We start from the raw sequence: 16,321 nt of genomic DNA, 5'->3' as shown, positions 1-16,321 counted from the left end.
TCATGTTAGGGTGTTAGGTGTAAACATAAATTTTGTTTCCCCATAGAAATCAATAGGGCTGTGTTACTGAGCTTTATGCTGCTTTTTTGCAGGTGTTAGACTTTTTTTCAGCCAGCTCTCCCCATTGATGTCTATGGGGAAATCGTGCACGAGCATGTAAAACCAGCTCACAGTGGCTTTCAGCAGCGCTGGTATTGGAGTGCGGTATGGAGCACAATTTTGCTCTACTCCAAGCAGGGCAGAAGAGGTCCTCCATCCGGCAGAAGTCTTCATCCATCCGCGGCTCCATCTTCAAGACGCAGGACATCCTCCTCGGCCGACGGACTAACGACGAATGAAGGTTCCTTTAAATGACGTCATCCAAGATGGCGTTCCTCGAAATCCGATTGGCTAATAGGATTCTATCAGCCAATCGGAATTAAGGTAGGAAAAATCCGATTGGTTGATTTAATCAGCCAATCGGCTTGAAGTTCAATCCGATTAGCTGATTGGATCAGCCAATAGAATGCAAGGTAAATTCTATTGGCTGATCCAATCAGCCAATCGGATTGAACTTCAAGCCGATTGGCTGATTAAATCAACCAATCAGATTTTTCCTACCTTAATTCCAATTGGCTGATAGAATCCTATCAGCCAATCGGAATTCGAGGGACGCCATCTTTGATGATGTCATTTAAAGGAACCTTCATTCGTCGTTAGTCCGTCGGCTGAGGAGGATGTTCCATGTCGGAGGTCTTGAAGATGGAGCCGCGGATGGATGAAGACTTCTTCCGGATGGAGGATCTCTTCTGCCCCGCTTGGATGAAGACTTCTCCCGGATGGAGGACCACTTGTGCCCGCATCGGATGAAGAGCTCGGCCTGGTTGGGTGAAGACAGCTCAAGGTAGGGTGATCTTCAATGGGGTAGTGTTAGGTTTATTTAAGGGGGGATCGGGTGGGTTTTAGAGTAGGGGTGTGTGGGTGGTGGGTTGTAATGTTGTGGGGGGTATTGTATTGCTTTTTTTTACAGGTAAAAGAGCTGATTACTTTGGGGCAATGCCCCGCACAAAGCCCCTTTAAGGGCTGGTAAAAGAGCTGGTTACTTTGGGGCAATGCCCCACAAAAGGCCCTTTTAAGGGCTATTTGTAATTTAGTTTAGGGTAGGGAAATTTTATTATTTTGGGGGCTTTTTTATTTTATTAGGGGGCTTAGATTAGGTGTAATTAAACTTCTTGTAATATTTTTTTATTTTTTGTAATTTAGTGTTTGTTTTTTGTAATATAGTTTAGTTTATTTAATTGTATTTTAATTTAGATCATTGTAGTTAATTGATTTAATTAATTTATTGATAGTGTAGTGTTAGGTGTATTTGTAACTTAGGTTAGGATTTATTTTACAGGTACATTTGTAGATATTTTAACTAGGTAGCTATTAAATAGTTAATAACTATTTAATAGCTATTGTACCTAGTTAAAATAAATACAAAGTTGCCTGTAAAATAAAAATAAATCCTAAAATAGCTACAATGTATTTATTAATTATATTGTAGCTATTTTAGGGTTTATTTTATAGGTAAGTATTTAGTTTTAAGTAGGAATACTTTAGTTAATAATATTAATATTATTTAGATTTATTTAAAGAATAATTAAGTTAGGGGGTGTTAGGGTTAGACTTAGGTTTGGGGTAATGTATTTAATGTAGGTGGCGGCGGTGTAGGGGTTCAGATTAGAGGTTAATATATTTAATGTAGCTTGCGGTGGTGTAGGGGGGGTCAGATTAGAGGGTAATACATTTAATGTAGGTGGCGGCAGTGTAGGAGGGTCAGATTAGGGGGTAATACATTTAATGTAGGTGGCTGCGGGGTCCGGGAGCGGTGGTTTAGGGGTTAAACACTTTATTTAGTGGCGGTGGGGTCCGGGAGCAGCAGTTTAGGGGTTAATGCACTTTATTAGGTATATCGGTGGGGGATAGCGGTTGACAGGTAGATAGACATTGCGCATGCGTTAGGTGTTAGGTTTTTTTTTGCAGGCATTTTAGGGAGTTACGGTGCTCCAATACTCAGCGCAAGGCCTGCTACGGGTGCATTTTGTGGCGAGGTGAAAATGGAGTAAGATTTCTCCATTTTTGCCACGTATATGCGCTGTATATCGGATACCAAATTGCACATGTTTTCTATGTCAGTCTATGGGCAAAAAAACTACGGCCGAAGGGTGAAATATACTAGCTTAACTTCTATGTTACGCTGTATATAGAATACCAAACTAGCGCAAAATCTGGCGTCGCCGGCTTTTGCGGGCGACGCTGCATATCGGATCGGGCCCCTAGTTGCTAAAATTGCTAAAATGTTTTTTGTAGGCTGGTGTTCTATAATGTTTGCCGACTGCGGCAGTGAGCGCACGCATACAAGGGATATTTTCAAGTTTATTGTAGGTGTGGCTGGAGGTAGGAAGACGTAACAGGATGGGGATACATTACAGAACAGTGGCAATTATGGCACTTTTAAAAATAATCAGAGATCTGATCTCTGGTTAATATTTGGAGCGCTAATTGCTACCACAAGCTCGCTGTAGCAATAACCAGCCACTTGTAATGGCTGGCTATTTATCACGCGCCTGTAAACGAGCAAATTTGCCCCTTTTACGGGCGCGATAAATTAGCGGCCCACTTCTAATCTAGCCCTCAGACAATTATTTTTAATTTGAATATGCATTTCATAGCTTAAAAGCATAGGTGGAACTTTATTATTAATGTTTTATTAGGGGAAAAAAAAAGATCTGGTTAATTAACATATGAAACTGAGCATGTGCAAGAAAAAAAAGGAACTTAATGATAAAAGGTAATACTATTTTGTGATTCTGATTATCTAAGCAGAACATTTTTTTTATGAAAAGTATGCAGGTTTGCTACAAGTTACATTAAATGGATTCTGTATAATAACAAATATTGCTAAAATAGCTATATAGAAATATAACGTATGTATAATGGACATTGTTGCAAGCTGGGTTTTATGTATCTATTGAAACCTTTTTTTTTAGCTTATAGCTTACTAATAAGTTCCTCCTTCACAAGGTAGAACTTAAATATCTCTGACTACCACCCATGTGAAAGATGTCTATCATATTTATTGTACTGAAAAGGACATGCTGGGTGGAGGAGAACTTGGTAGCTTCTTACATATATGTTTGGTGGTCCAGATGCGAGTGTATTGTATACTTGGGGCACATATTTATTGTACTGAAAAGGACATGCTGGGTGGAGGGGAACTTGGTAGCTTCTTACATATATGTTTGGTGGTCCAGATGCGAGTGTATTGTATACTTGGGGCACATATTTATTGTACTGAAAAGGACATGCTGGGTGGAGGAGAACTTGGTAGCTTCTTACATATATGTTTGGTGGTCCAGATGCGAGTGTATTGTATACTTGGGGCACATATTTTTGCACACATGCACTCATGCAAACACTATACTTTTACGTCATTTACTGCGTCTTCTTTGCAACAATTGCGTTTGTTATGAAATGAATGATTTCAAAAGGTGATGTCATCTTTAAGGCAATGATTCTATCTTGTAAAAAAAAATTCCCTTGAATTCTTGGTTGCGACAATAAGTCTGTAGTAAGGTCTCATTTTGTATAAATGTGCACACCCCTACTATTGTATATTTTCACTATAAAATGCATGGGTAAGTATCTTAGAGCAGGGGTCGACAAATCTGTTTACAATTTAGGAGCCAGTAAGAATATTTAGGAGTCAGGCAAACTTTTAGGAGTGGTATTTGTATATAGATATATGGAGAATAACCCAAACAGTTAGGAGTCAGGGGTAAATTTCTAGGAGCCAGTGGCTCAGTCACAGGCTCCTGGGTTTGTAGAGCCTTGTCATAGAGAGATCAAAAAGCAAATCCTGTCACCTGCAAATGCTGCAAACCAAATAAATAGCAATCTAGGTCACAGATTTTCCTTTATGGCCTCTCTAGGGAATGGGGTACAAAGCACATTTTTTACACAAAAGCAAGAGCTGTTTAATGTCCCTTTAATATATTATGTTTTGTTACTATTTTATTTTGCATTGGTAAGAACTTATTAATAATATTGTCTTTTTTATGGAAGGTATCTGAGCAGCCATCTTGGATCTGCAATTATATCATCCACAGTCATGGTAGGGTCTCAGGAAATAAGCACATCAGTACAATATCGCCTGTGGCACAAGAAAAACATACTTGTAAGTATAAATTGGAGTAAAAATATTACAGAACGGTTGGCCTAGCCACTGAGGGAATGGTCTTGCCTTTTGTCTATATTATCTCTGCATTTCTAATATTACGTTGTTGTTCTATTATTCTGGGCCATAATGCACAGGTAGACATATCAATATAGTATATATTGCAGCTGCATCTTATGCAATATATTACATTTAGCGTTTTGTAATTAATATATTATTTATGTGTATTTTGCCAAATTAATCAACTATTTTACTTGGTTATATTTTAACACTTAAAGGGCCACTGTAAGTAAATATTTTCTATGCCTGTTACTAACTAACTACCCCAAATACGCTTTTTATCAATAACATATCTCTACCGTATATCAGAAATCTTGTCTGCAAATTTAATTGTTTTCCAAACCCACTCCGTGGGTATCATTTGCTCTGTACCAATCCGTTTACAATACCTAGGTTTCAAAATGGCGCTTTAAACACAAAGTTATTGGTTTAAGTATTTTGAACATGCAGTGCTGAAAATAGTGGGCAGGATAACGTGACATCATCGGCGAATAAAAAATATAACTTTTAGAACGTTATGAAACTTCGTTTTGGAGAAAATATAGGTCAGTAGGTTTTAATTAATGTTTATTAACTTTAATATGTTAGTTGTTTAGCTTAAAAATTATAACAGAAAGTAATCCTTTAACAATAATGAGCATACAAACGTAGATTCATATTGTACATTAAGCAGGGAATATGGTAACCCATGAACAGAACATATCAGGACATAGCATCTTAGGTAACATTGAACTGCATTATGGTATACAAATAACAATTCGTGGAGAGGATTTAGAGAGAGTGCTCTTTATACAGTAATAAAAAAACCCCCTCATTTTTGCATATAAATCAATTGTGACAAGCAATGTATAGTTATATCACCTGGGTATACAGTATTGAGAGTCCCACGTAGGGGGCTGTAGATCCTTGATAACGATACGTAAACCGAGTGGGGTGTGAGAGAGAGGGGGGAAGGGGTAGGGTAACTAGACGAAGAAGGGGAAAAAATAGTTTCCTTTTTTCTTCGGCATATGCATACAAACTCTGCAATGACCCTGTAACCGGGGGTTCCTGGTTCTTATGTCTATTAAAATGTATGTATGGGGTACTTGTAAAGCACGGCTAATCACACATAAAGGGTCTCAAGGCGCTGCTCATTTTATCGACCTCAAAAGGATGAAAGGCAGAGTGGACCTTGCGGGGGGTTGAACCTGCAACCCTTGGGTTGCTACAGAGCTCAGCCACAGTGCCATAGCATGCTGAGCTATCTGTCTAGGCTCACTTTGATGTCTATCAAATGGCTCCTGACTACTTCATTTTCAGTTCTGTAGTCACTGCCTTTTGCTGAACCTGTTTCTACTGTGACATCTCTGGTCATCTTGTTCTATTGAGCCCAACAACAAGGAAGATTTCCTTCCACAGAATTTACTTCAAACCCAGTTGGAAAGATAGTCTGTCACTTGCTCTTCTGCATTTTCCACTTGTCTTTAAAGTGGAAACAAACAGTCATAAGCAGACATGCAATTATTGATTCTGGAGCAGCTAATAACTATCTTAATCAGTTTACCACCAGGGATAGAATTACTTTGGCCCCTAACAAAAATTTTGTTCCAGGCTTTGCTATGGATAAGACCCCTCTGAAGAGTGGTGGTGTAGCTAAAAAGACTGATTATCTAATTCCCATTTTCAATCACACTTAAAGGGACATGACACCCAAACATTTTCTTTCATGATTCAGACAGAACGTGTGATTTTAAACAACTTTCCAATGTACTTTTTTATCTAAATTGTGTCATTATTTTGTTATCTGTAGTTGAAAAGGATATCTAGATAGGCTCCTGAGCAGCAATGCATTACTGGGAGGTAGCTGCTGATTGGTGACTGCACAAAATGCCTCTTTTCATTGGTTCACCAGATGTCTTTAGATAGCTCCCAGAAGTGCATAGCTGCTGCTTTAAAAAGGATACCATGAAAATGAAGCAAATTGGATTAAATAAGTAAAGTGAATAGTTTATTAAAATCTCATGCTCTATTTGAATCATGAAACACAAGAAAAGGGAAAATGTCCCTTTAACAAGAGTGGTTGCAGTTCAACTGTATTCCTCCTACTGCACCCAATCACCTGGACTTTCATTAGTTACAAAAGCATTGTTAAACACACAAAAAACAAAAACAAAAAGAAACTGGAGCATCCATTTTAAGAGCAATATTTTGTATCAATCACTTGCTTAGATCCCTCCAGGCTTGCAGTGATCATACTTCCCACCAACTAGCTCAGAATTCACTGATATAAGGTTCCTCTGCTTCATCAACCATATGAGTGTCTGGCAGAGTTGAGACCAAGGCATCTACTTATCAAGCCGTCAACTTTCTTGCATTCGACGGCACCAATATGCTCGCCTAAGATCGCCTAACTTCGCTGCCGCTGACCTGAATACGTTCTCCAAAGTTACCAAAAAAGCTGTCAAAAAGTCACGCACCAAGTATGGCGCGATGAGCAGCGGACTGTTGTTAACTGACAGTCATCGATCTAGCTGCTCTTCGGCTTTTTCCCAGCTTTATTGGTATACTGTCACCAAACACCCACACTATACTACACTGTTTTACCCCTATCCCGCTGCTCACGGACCCCGCCGCAACTAAATAAAGTTATTAACCCCTAAACCGCTGCTCCTGGAGCCCACCGCCACTCTAATAAACATATTAACCCCCTATCCTGCTGCTCCCGGAGCCCACCGCCACTCTAATAAACGTATTAACACCTATCCTACCTCTCCCGGAGCCCACCACCACCTACATTATGTTATTAACCCCTAATCTGCCTCCCCCTTCACCGCCGCCACCATCATTATACTTATTAACCCCTAATCTGCCGTCCATAACGTCGTTGCCACTATATTAAATTTATTAACCACTAAACCTAAGTCTAACCCTAACACCCCTAACTTAAATACAATTAAAATAAATCTAAATAAAACCTTCTATTAATAAATAAATAATTCCTATTTAAAACTAAATACTTACCTATAAAATAAACCCTAAGCTAGCTACAATATAACTAATAGTTACATTGTAACTAGCTTAGGGTTTATTTTTATTTTACAGGCAAGTTTGTATTTATTTTAACTAGGTAGAATAGTTACTAAATAGTTATTAACTATTTAATAACTACCTAGCTAAAATAAATACAAAAGTACCTGTAAAATAAAACCTAACCTAAGTTACACTAACACCTAACACTGCACTATGATTAAATAAATTAAATACAATTACCTAAATTAAATTAAATTAGCTAAAGTACAAAAAAACACTAAATTACAGAAAATAATAAACAAATTACAGATATTTAAACTAATTACACCTAATCTAATAGTCCTATCAAAATACCCCCCCCAAATAATAAAAACCCCTAGCCTAAACTAAACTACCAATAGCCCTTAAAAGGGCCTTTTGCGGGGCATTGCCCCAAAGTAATCAGCTCTTTTACCTGTAATAAAAAAATGCAACCAACCCCCCCAACAGTAAAACCCACCACCCACACAACCAACCCCCCAAATAAAATACTAACTAAAAAAAACCTAAGCTCCCCATTGCTCCGGAAAAGGGCATTTGGATGGGCATTGCCCTTAAAAGGGCAGTTAGCTCTTTTGCGGCCCAAAGTCCTAACCTAAAAATAAAACCCACCCAATACACCCTTAAAAAACCCTAACACTAACCCCCTGAAGATCGACTTACTGTTCTGAAGACCGGACATCCATCCTCAAGGAAGCAGCAGAAGTCTTCATCCAACTGGGCCAAAGTCCTCAACGAAGCCGGGAGAAGTCTTCATCCAAGCCGGGCGAAGTGGTCCTCCAGACGGGCAGAAGTCTTCATCCAGCCGGCATCTTCTATCTTCATCCATCCGACGCGGAGCGGCTCCATCTTCAAGACATCCGACGCAGAGCATCCTCTTCCTTACGATGACTACCAACGAATGAAGGTTCCTTTAAGTGATGTCATCCAAGATGGCGTCTCTTAGATTCCGATTGGCTGATAGAATTCTATCAGCCAATTGGAATTAAGGTTGAAAAAATCCTATTGGCTGTTGCAATCAGCCAATAGGATTGAGCTTTCATCCTATTGGCTGTTGCAATCAGCCAATAGGATTGAGCTCGCATTCTATTGGCTGATTGGATCAGCCAATAGGATGAAAGCTCAATCCTATTGGCTGATTGCAACAGCCAATAGGATTTTTTCAACCTTAATTCCGATTGGCTGATAAAATTCTATCAGCCAATCGGAATCTAAGGGATGCCATCTTGGATGACATCATTTAAAGGAACCTTCATTCGTCGGTAGTTGTCGGAAGGAAGAGGATGCTCCGCGTTGGATGTCTTGAAGATGGAGCCGCTCTGTACCGGATGGATGAAGATAGAAGATGCCATCTGGGTGAAGACTTCTGTGGGCTTGGATGAAGACTTCAGCCGCTTCGTTGAGGACTTCTCCCGGCTTCTTGGAGGATGGATGTTGGCTCTTCAAAACTGTAACTAAATCTTCTGGGGTTAGTGTTAGGATTTTTTTAAGGGTTTATTGTTTGGGTTTTAGTTTTAGATTAGGACTTGGGCTGCAATAGAGCTAAATGCCCTTTTAAGGGCAATGCCCATCCAAATGCCCTTTTCAGAGCAATGGGGAGCTTAGGTTTTTTTAGTTAGGGTTTTATTTGGGGAGTTGGTTGTGTGGGTGGTGGGTTTTACTGTTGGGGATTTGTTTGTATTTTTTTTTTTTAAAAGTAAAAGAGCTGATTACTTTGGGGCAATGCCCCGCAAAAGGCCCTTTTAAGGGCCATTTGTAGTTTATTGTTGTTACGGTTGCCTCCAGGCTGGCTGGAAGTTGGACCGTAGAAAAGGATGCTCCTAGCGCTCACCAAAGGAGCAGCAGCACCGTAGACTCTATAACTGCTGCATAGCCACCATAAGTAATGCAGACTCTATAAACCACCGCTGCTGGGCTGGTATCTCGCCGTCTGCTCTGCGCCCTGGACCTACGACCAGGCTCCAGTAGGTGAACCTCTTCCTTCTGTAGCAATCCCTGTAGCTAAGGGAGTATGAAGAGCATAGCAATCCCTGTAGTGATTATAGCTGAAGCTGTCCCCTACAAACATGAGTCAAAGCTTCAAGTTAGAGGGTCAACATAGGTCTGATGTGCTGGAGCACACAGCCTCCTTTTATTCAGGTTACATGCAAACAGGACACTCTCAGGGGGAGGCATAAAATCCCCCATCACACATTTGATATTAGATAGAGACACTCCCTTTGCCAGGCCACAACATTTACTTCAGCAGATAACATTACACACACTAAAACAATGCAGTCCACCTTATCAATACTAGTCTGATTAGACAATGGGAAAGTTGATCACTAAACCTAATTAGAGCTAATCCCAGCAGACTTGTATTTAGAATAGGTTTCTTGAAGCTGAACAAAATTTAACTCTTAATGGCACACAATGAAACTGAACCAAGTGGGAGAAAGCCAGGGACAAGTCATTTCACAGGTCTGGGGACATAGTCTTAAAGGGGCATTGTTCATTAAAGTCACAATATGTCCCCAGATGGTTCTTAAAGGGCCACACACACCCAACAAAAGTCAATATGTCCTCAGGGGCACAATCTTCCAGGGGCCATAGTCATGTGGAAGGAGGCTGGCAAATAGGCTTCTCCAAAATCCAGGGAAGCAGGGCAATTTTTCATTTAAAGGGCCAGTTACAAACAGCAGTTTGTAACATATCTCCCCTTTTGGAGGGAGACTAACCAGGCACCTGACCTTCTGCCGGTCAGTGCCCAAGTTAGTCTCGCAACCCACCCACAAATAATCGCTAGCAGCAAAGTAGCCCCCCCACAATACGTAGTACTGGCCTGTAAGTTCCAGGTTGCAGGATGAAAGTGCAGCATCCTCGGCCTTCCTGGCGCAGCTGGGCAAATAGCTGATGGTACTTGGGGGGCAGAGGCCAGCGGCACTCTGCCCTGGTGCCAGCGCTTCTGCTGGGGTGAGGGGTTTGCAGGCCAGTCCTGTAACAAGGGGGTCTGTAGGGCAGAGGCCAGCAGCGCTCTGTCCTGATGCCAGCTCTTCTGCTGGGGGAATTGGGGCATAGTCCTGCCCGGTGGCAAAGGGAACGTGGGGGTCAGTGGGGGTTAACATCTCCACTGTTAACCCTGGGCCCAAGTTAGGAGTTAGCTGGGGAGGGGGAGATTGGCTTACCTCCTCCTCCTGATACTCCGGCGGCCGTTGGGAAGGGAGGTCAATGCTCTCCGCTTCCTGTGGAACATGCTGCGGCTGGGGAGAGAGACCGGTTGTCTCCTCTCCCTGGAAGGCACACTCCGGCTGGGGAGGGAGGTCGATGCTCTCCTCTCCCTGTAGCTGGGTCTGTCGCTGGGGATCTGGGCTGCCTGCCCAGCATCCCTGTAGGGCCGGTAGAGAGACTGCGGTCCCATCTCCACCTGCCTGCTGGGGGTCCTCCCAGGACCAGTCTATGAGGCCTGCTGCCTCTGGTATCTCTGGTTGGGGTTGGGGAAGGAGACCGGTTGTCTCTTCCCTCTGCACAGTATACTGCCGCTGGGGAGGGAGGTCGCTGCTCTCCTCTCCCTTACATACTTCCAGCCGCTGGGGAATGGAGTCTGGGCTCACAATTCCCTGCATATTCCTCTGCTGCTGGGGGACAGGACCAACTGTCTCTGCCCCCTGTAACTCATTTTCTCGCTGGAGAGCAGGTGTCCATACCCCCAAACTCCACAGTTGGCGCTCAAAGGCTCGTGCTGCTTCGTTCTCAGTAGCCAATTCCCGGATGAGGCGACTGACTACCTCCTGCGCAGGGTCTGGACCATATCGGACTAGCCGCCTCTTTACCTCTGGAACGAAATCCGCGCCCTCATAGCGACGGATCAGGTTGAGGTGCTCTTCACAGGGTTCTGACCAGTATCTTGTCAGCTCCATGCTGCTGTAGGTAGGGACGCTGCACAGTGGCTAGCGTTGCCCTCAATAACTTTCCTACGATACCAGTGCTGTTGCGGTGCTGCTCCTTGCGCTAGGACGCCAATCCCACCGCTGCCGCCAAATGTTACGGTTGCCTCCAGGCTGGCTGGAAGTTGGACCGTAGAAAAGGATGCTCCTAGCGCTCACCAAAGGAGCAGCAGCACCGTAGACTCTATAACTGCTGCGTAGCCACCATAAGTAATGCAGACTCTATAAACCACCGCTGCTGGGCTGGTATCTCGCCGTCTGCTCTGCGCCCTGGACCTACGACCAGGCTCCAGTAGGTGAACCTCTTCCTTCTGTAGCAATCCCTGTAGCTAAGGGAGTATGAAGAGCATAGCAATCCCTGTAGTGATTATAGCTGAAGCTGTCCCCTACAAACATGAGTCAAAGCTTCAAGTTAGAGGGTCAACATAGGTCTGATGTGCTGGAGCACACAGCCTCCTTTTATTCAGGTTACATGCAAACAGGACACTCTCAGGGGGAGGCATAAAATCCCCCATCACACATTTGATATTAGATAGAGACACTCCCTTTGCCAGGCCACAACATTTACTTCAGCAGATAACATTACACACACTAAAACAATGCAGTCCACCTTATCAATACTAGTCTGATTAGACAATGGGAAAGTTGATCACTAAACCTAATTAGAGCTAATCCCAGCAGACTTGTATTTAGAATAGGTTTCTTGAAGCTGAACAAAATTTAACTCTTAATGGCACACAATGAAACTGAACCAAGTGGGAGAAAGCCAGGGACAAGTCATTTCACAGGTCTGGGGACATAGTCTTAAAGGGGCATTGTTCATTAAAGTCACAATATGTCCCCAGATGGTTCTTAAAGGGCCACACACACCCAACAAAAGTCAATATGTCCTCAGGGGCACAATCTTCCAGGGGCCATAGTCATGTGGAAGGAGGCTGGCAAATAGGCTTCTCCAAAATCCAGGGAAGCAGGGCAATTTTTCATTTAAAGGGCCAGTTACAAACAGCAGTTTGTAACAATTGTAGGCTAGGGTTTTTTTTATTTGGGGGGGGGGTTATTTTCATAGGGCCCTTATATTAGGTGTAATTAGTTTAAAGCTTTGATAATTTCTTTTTTTTTTTTGTATCTTAGTGTTTATTTTTTTGTTTAACTTAGTGTTTGTTATTTTTTGTAACTTAGTTTTTTTGTAACTTTGTAATTTTTAAGTGTAGAATTAAATAATTTGAGTAGGGTTAGGTGTTTAAATATATAATATAGTTAATTTAATTTGTAGTTTAATGTGATTTTAGTATAATAGTTAGGGTAGATTAATTATTAGTTTAATATAGTTTAATGTAACTTTAGTATAATAGTTAGGGTAGATTAATTATTAGTTTAATATAGTTTAATATAATTTTAGTATAACAGTTAGGGTAGATTAATTATTAGTTTAATATAGTTTAATACAATTTAGTATAATAGTTAGTGTAGATTAATTAATAGTTTAATATAGTTTAATTTAAATCTAAAGATAAGTTTAAATTTATTATAAGATAGGGATGAGTTAATATTTAATGTACAGTTAGCGGGTTGTTAGGTTTAGGGATTAATAGGTTAATTTAGTTTATGCCGATGTGGGGGGCTGGCGGTTTAGGGGTTAATACATTTATATAGTTGCGGTGGGCTCCGGAGCGGCGGGATAGGGGTTAATACTTTTATGTAGGTGGCGGCGGTGTTGGGGCGGCAGATTAGGGGTTAATAAGTATAATGTAGGTGGCGGCGGTGTAGGGGGCAGCAGATTAGGGGTTAATAAGTATAATGTAGGTGGCGGCGGTGTAGGGGGCAGCAGATTAGGGGTGTTTAGACTCAGGGTACATGTTAGGGTGTTAGGTGTAAACATAACTTTTATTCTCCCATAGGTATCAATGGGATATCGGGCAGCAGCGAACATAAGCTTTCGCTGCTTTCATACTCCCATTGATTCCTATGGCATCCGCCTCCTCCAGGGTGGCGGATTGAAAACCAGGTACGCTGGCCCGGAATAGTGGTGAGCGTACCTGCTAGGAATTTGTTAACTAGCAAAAGAAGTCAGATAGTGCCGAATTTGCATTCGGAACATCTGTAATGACGTAAGCATCTATCTGTGTCGGACTGAGACCGGCGGATCGTATGTTACGCCACAAAATTCTACTTTTGCCGGTCTGTAGGCTTTGATAACTAAGGCGAATCAAGCTCGCCACAATTACGCTGCGGAATTCCAGTGTATTTGCGGTTGACGGCTTGATAAGTAGATGCCCAAGAGCTTCCTGTAGGTGACTTTATATATCTTCTGTCTGAGTAAGAACTTTTAGAGCTTAAATATTTTTTTGACAAATTTTCTCCTTCACTCCCTTCACCTGCTGGAGCTGGAACATCAGATCATACTTTTTGGTAGATAAATAGCTATCAAGTTATGAATAAAATTACCATTAAAAACAGATACCCCTTTCTTCTGATCTCTAGCAAGACGGCCATTTAAGGAACTTAAAATCTGTTACAAATTAGAAAGTGGAATAAATGGATGATCAGGACCTTTTACCATTTGTAATGCTATAGTCATGTTCCAATATTTTGTCAATTCGATATGTGCTTTATTGTTTCCTGGGTGTTCTACCTAGATGATACCTGATTTACTTGATATATTTAGCTTATCATCAGCATATATATTAACATATTTGTATTTACGTTATCATTTAGTTTTTATTGTTTTATTGTTTCTAAGTTACAAAAATGCACGTTTGAGTTTCACTAAGAGGAACTCCTTGGGTTCCAAGTATCCACCATATGTATTCGGATGGATCATAGATAGGTTGCTGCCATACTCAATTTGTCCTCTACTACAAACAGAAAAACAGGTCATTGATTGGAGGGGTTTGCAAACTTCTATAGATTTCTAAATCCTTCTACCAATCACTAACCTCAACTATCAACAAACCAAATTTTTCTTGTTCAATCTGTGCTTCTTCTAAAATTTCCCCTTTAGGCCCAACTAGTCTTCTAATTTCCCCACATATCCTGGATTAGACCATAATCCTCCATTTTTTGGGATATTATGGTTGAACTTCCATCCCTTGGTAGTTAGATAAAGAAAGTCTTATTTTCCCATTTATCTGCTCTTCCTACAGCTTCAAAGACATGGAATACTGAGTGATTTGTAACCAAGAGATGCAATTTACATTGATACTATGGACAGAATATTAATTTATTCTATGGATTCAGGACTCTCAGCTCCTGGATTATCAACTCCAAACCAATGAACAAACTGAGAAAACAACAATACATTGAATAATATTTGCTCCTTTACACTGTACCCTCTAAGATGACTGAGAATTTGTCATTCACACCAATTATTGCTTTATTCGGCAATAATTCTTCCTTTAGTCAAACTTTGTCCCAATTCTGCTTGATTTGGACATTCCCCTTTTTACTACTGTTCCAACAGTTTATAACATGTTCAAGTCATCCATTGGGTGCTCCAGAAATTATTACAAGTAACCTAGTCACAAAAGTCTGTTTACCTACCCAATATTGCCAATGGCCCTGCCCTTTACCACCTCAGCTCAGATTAATCCTGTCATTTTTTTTAAACAGCATATTTTTATACTTACTAGATTAATCCTGTGCTTCATGCCTCTCTCTTGAAATTCTATGTGCTTAGCTCATTTTCAATGGAATTTAGCAATTTGTGTCAAAACTTGCATCAAAATCAGGAGGCAGTATTCAAAATCTCTTAGCCGATGTCTGAAATATTGCAGGAAAATATGTGGAGCTGCAATATTTAATGTTTCAGGCCACCACGTTAGCTTGGAATGCTATTAAAAAAGTAATTTAAGCAAGAGTATGGGCTCTATACAAGATGAAACTAAGCATTTTCAAGCAGGCTTGCTTTCAACTGCATCATATTTTGCTGCATGCTCAAAAACGAATGAAGGCAAAGCAAAATACTCAGCCGATATTGGTAGGAATTGTGGAAAGTTTTCAAGCACTGCTTGAAATAAAACAAGCAGAGTTTTCAAGCAGCGTTTGTAAAAAAACAAGCATAGAAATTGGGAGTTATTATTTTCTGGGTGTTGTTTTCTTTCACTATTTTTATTATAAGCATTTTTTGTTATGAGGTGGTAAGAGACCACGATCCGTTACTCATGGGGCTCAACTCCCAGCCACTAGGAGGATGCAAAGACTTCAAAAGCTTCCAAGGGTGCCCCATCTCACCCACCTCTCTTGCATGCCAGTCTATTCTTTGTCTCCAAGAAGATCCATTTTCCCCCTCAGAGAGCTGCTGTTGAAAAACAGAAGGGTGGTTGGAGTATTGAGTAGTGACAGAATTACTCTCAGTGAAGGAGTTAGTCACAAACCTACCACAGGTGTCACAGGGACCAGTCCCTAAGCCTCCTCCTGTTGGGTTGTCAATATACTCCACACTTAAATAGGTCAGCAAATGTTTTCTGTGTGATGCTATTTTTGACATAATTAGAATGAATGGTCTTATTGTTTTGATCAGTAGAGCTTGTAGCTTAAGTCATGGTCAGCTGACATGGTTTCAAAATCTAGACTTTTTTATCTCTTCTTTTTCAAGAAAATACTTTATTTTGGCTTTGTCTACTCTTAATAATATCTGCTGTGCCTAGAGGAAGAGGAGTTTTCTCCCTCAAGATGAGTGTCTGAGGGATAGAACAGACTTACTAATAGTTTTCGTCCCTTTTGCCAATCTAGGGAATGGACTCTTCTTTGAATAACAGACTCCTCAGATATTTTACAAGATCTAGGGTTCGACAGGTGGAATTTGTAGATTCTCTATGAGCTTCCTTGATCATTTCGTCTTGCATTTATTTGTTCTCCACCAGTTCTGCTACCATTTGTAATAGCTTAGATCAATCTAGAGTTTTATTCAGTAATTCTGATTATTTCTGCTGAGTTGCACAATTCTTGGTTTGCAGATCTGGTATCAATGTCTAGCTGTCCTCCATGGTCTATTCCACTAAGACACATCCCATTGTATCAAGACCTTTTTTATCCGCTAGATCTCAAACCTCTTATCGAAGGCTTGGAGACTCTAGCCTAATTTTGA

The 16,321-nt window shown here is 40.9% G+C and overlaps 1 protein-coding gene across 1 annotated transcript in view; it reads left to right on the top strand.

Moving 5' to 3' along the window:
• Positions 1-16,321, top strand: part of ADGRD2 (adhesion G protein-coupled receptor D2) — a 677,900-nt gene that overhangs the window by 148,506 nt on the left and 513,073 nt on the right. Inside the window, exon 9 of the mRNA XM_053695488.1 lies at positions 4,090-4,201. Coding sequence (XP_053551463.1) covers positions 4,090-4,201 — 112 coding nt within the window. The remainder of the gene's footprint in view (positions 1-4,089; positions 4,202-16,321) is intronic.

Source organism: Bombina bombina, chromosome 12, assembly GCF_027579735.1.
Source record: "Bombina bombina isolate aBomBom1 chromosome 12, aBomBom1.pri, whole genome shotgun sequence".
Lineage (NCBI taxonomy): Eukaryota > Metazoa > Chordata > Amphibia > Anura > Bombinatoridae > Bombina > Bombina bombina.
The sequence above is the reverse complement of the archived record's forward strand: the minus strand, read 5'-3'. Positions and strand labels throughout refer to the sequence as shown.